Source organism: Acomys russatus, chromosome 24 (genome assembly GCF_903995435.1).
Source record: "Acomys russatus chromosome 24, mAcoRus1.1, whole genome shotgun sequence".
NCBI classification, from domain to species: domain Eukaryota; kingdom Metazoa; phylum Chordata; class Mammalia; order Rodentia; family Muridae; genus Acomys; species Acomys russatus.
Window position 1 is genome coordinate 44965480 of NC_067160.1, and position 1812 is coordinate 44967291.

The 1812-nt window shown below is 55.8% G+C and overlaps 1 protein-coding gene across 1 annotated transcript; it reads left to right on the top strand.

Moving 5' to 3' along the window:
* Window positions 1-851: 851 nt before the first annotated feature.
* On the top strand, window positions 852-1434 carry LOC127206923 (aurora kinase A-interacting protein-like). Its single transcript, XM_051166228.1, has one exon. The coding sequence runs from the start codon at window positions 868-870 to the stop codon at window positions 1432-1434; it is 567 nt and encodes a 188-aa protein (XP_051022185.1). The 5' UTR covers window positions 852-867.
* Window positions 1435-1812: the final 378 nt, after the last annotated feature.

A 1812-nucleotide genomic window follows, 5' to 3' on the forward strand; every position in this document is an offset into this window, starting at 1 on the left:
GACCTCTTGCCCTCGGCTATAACGCCGTTACACCCACCTGCCTCCCCACGGCCCTTGGACACACATGTTCTCAGGTCACCCATTCCCTACTCACCCAGCTGACTCCTGAGTTCGGCCAGGCTGGTCTCCAGCTCTTGTACCTGACTTTCTCTGTGTTCCTTCTCTTCCTTCAGTGTGTGCACCTGCCCAAGGCATAGGGCGGAGAGCTGGAGATCCCAGGCGCCATCCATTCCCGGGCCCACCCCTGCAAAACCGCAGTCCCTAAGCCCTCAGCTGCGCTGACGCTCAGGAAGGGCAAAGACACCAGGCCTCGCCTGCTCCGCCATCTGCTGCAGCCTCTGCTGCCACATGGCCTTCTCTCCCTTCAGGTTCTCCGCATACTGGTCTCTCTCCATGTGGAGCTGTTTCAGCGACTCCATCAGTTGCATCGGTCAATGCACAAGTTACGAAAGGCTGTCGCTGGTCCTCACCTGTCCTTGGCCACCTGGAGTCATACCCTTCCCCCCCTCACCCCCCACAAATCCTCACCTGGCCTACATGGGTCTCCAGATGAGCCTGCTCCTCCGTGGCATGCTGTCACTACTGGTTACTGTCAGCTGCCCCTGATTGGCTAGAGAACTGTGTGAGGAAATGAGGGGTGTAGGCCTGGGGAGCCCATGCTGCTCCACTGCAGTGCTCACACCCTCAAGAGTGTGAGCTAGGCTTGGGGGCAGCGGCTAGATGGTCAGACCTAACTTCCGGCGTTGGGGAGGCAGGTGGGAAGCTAGACGGAGGAGGCTGTAGGGACGATGAGAGCCTGCGGGGCTCTGTCGGCCTGCGGCCTGCGTCTGTTCGCTTTGAGCGCTGCGGCCTGGCCATCAACTCACCATGTTCCTGGCGCGCCTGACTAGTCAGCTTATCAGCGCTGTGCCCTGTGCAGGTCTGAGTCGCTCCTGGCCTGGCTCCGGGCTGATTGGCAGCCATGCTTTTCGACCCCTTTACAGTTTGCAGCCTGCAAGCCCAAGTCGGGCTGCCTCCCTCCCTAGTAAGGGGGCCCAGTTAGATCTTGAGCAGTTCCTGGTCCCCAGGAAGATGGCCATCAGTCCACTGGAGAGCTGGCTGACTGCTCGGCACCTGCTGCCCGGACTGGATGTTGAGGCCCCGATGACTCCGGCTCCCTCCCAATTCTACAAGTGCCCACCTAGCCATGGGGAGGAGGAAGCCAAGCGTGGAGTCACGGACGTCTGGGATGCCACTCCGCTGCAGTGCAAAAATGTGCTGAAGATCCGGAGGCGCAAGATAAACCACCACAAGTACCGGAAGCTGATCAAGAGGACACGGTTTCTACGGTGGAAAGTCCGGGAAGGACGTCTGAAAAGGAAGCAGATTAAGTTTGAGAAGGACCTGAAGAGCATCTGGCTGAAGGCAGGACTGAAAGAAGCCCCTGAGAGCTGACAGACCCCAAAGATCTACCTGAAGAACAAATAAGTCGGCGGTCCACGTTCCTCTGGCCTTCTTGGCTGCTGCTGACCCGTTATAATAAACGTTGGAAGGACTCAAAAAAAAAAAAAAAAAAAAAAAAAAAAGAGTGTGAGCTAGGATTGATGGACTACTCAGGGTCGTTGCCATATGAGAGAAGTGCCAGGAGGAGATAAACAGACTCCTGCATGGACCATTTATATTAAACACAATGATGACTTTTCAGCTGGGCACGGTGCCTCGTGCCTGCATCCTTAGCAGCATAAATAAATAAAGTAATAAAAAGATGTTGTTTTCAACCAGGCCCCTTCAAAAAGTAAAAATGAAACAGCCACATCACCCTCCCTGAGATTC

What these genes read in the sequence shown, in the direction of transcription:
- LOC127206923 (XM_051166228.1), top strand. Translation starts at nt 868, where the DNA reads ATGTTCCTGGCGCGCCTGACTAGTCAGCTTATCAGCGCTGTGCCCTGT.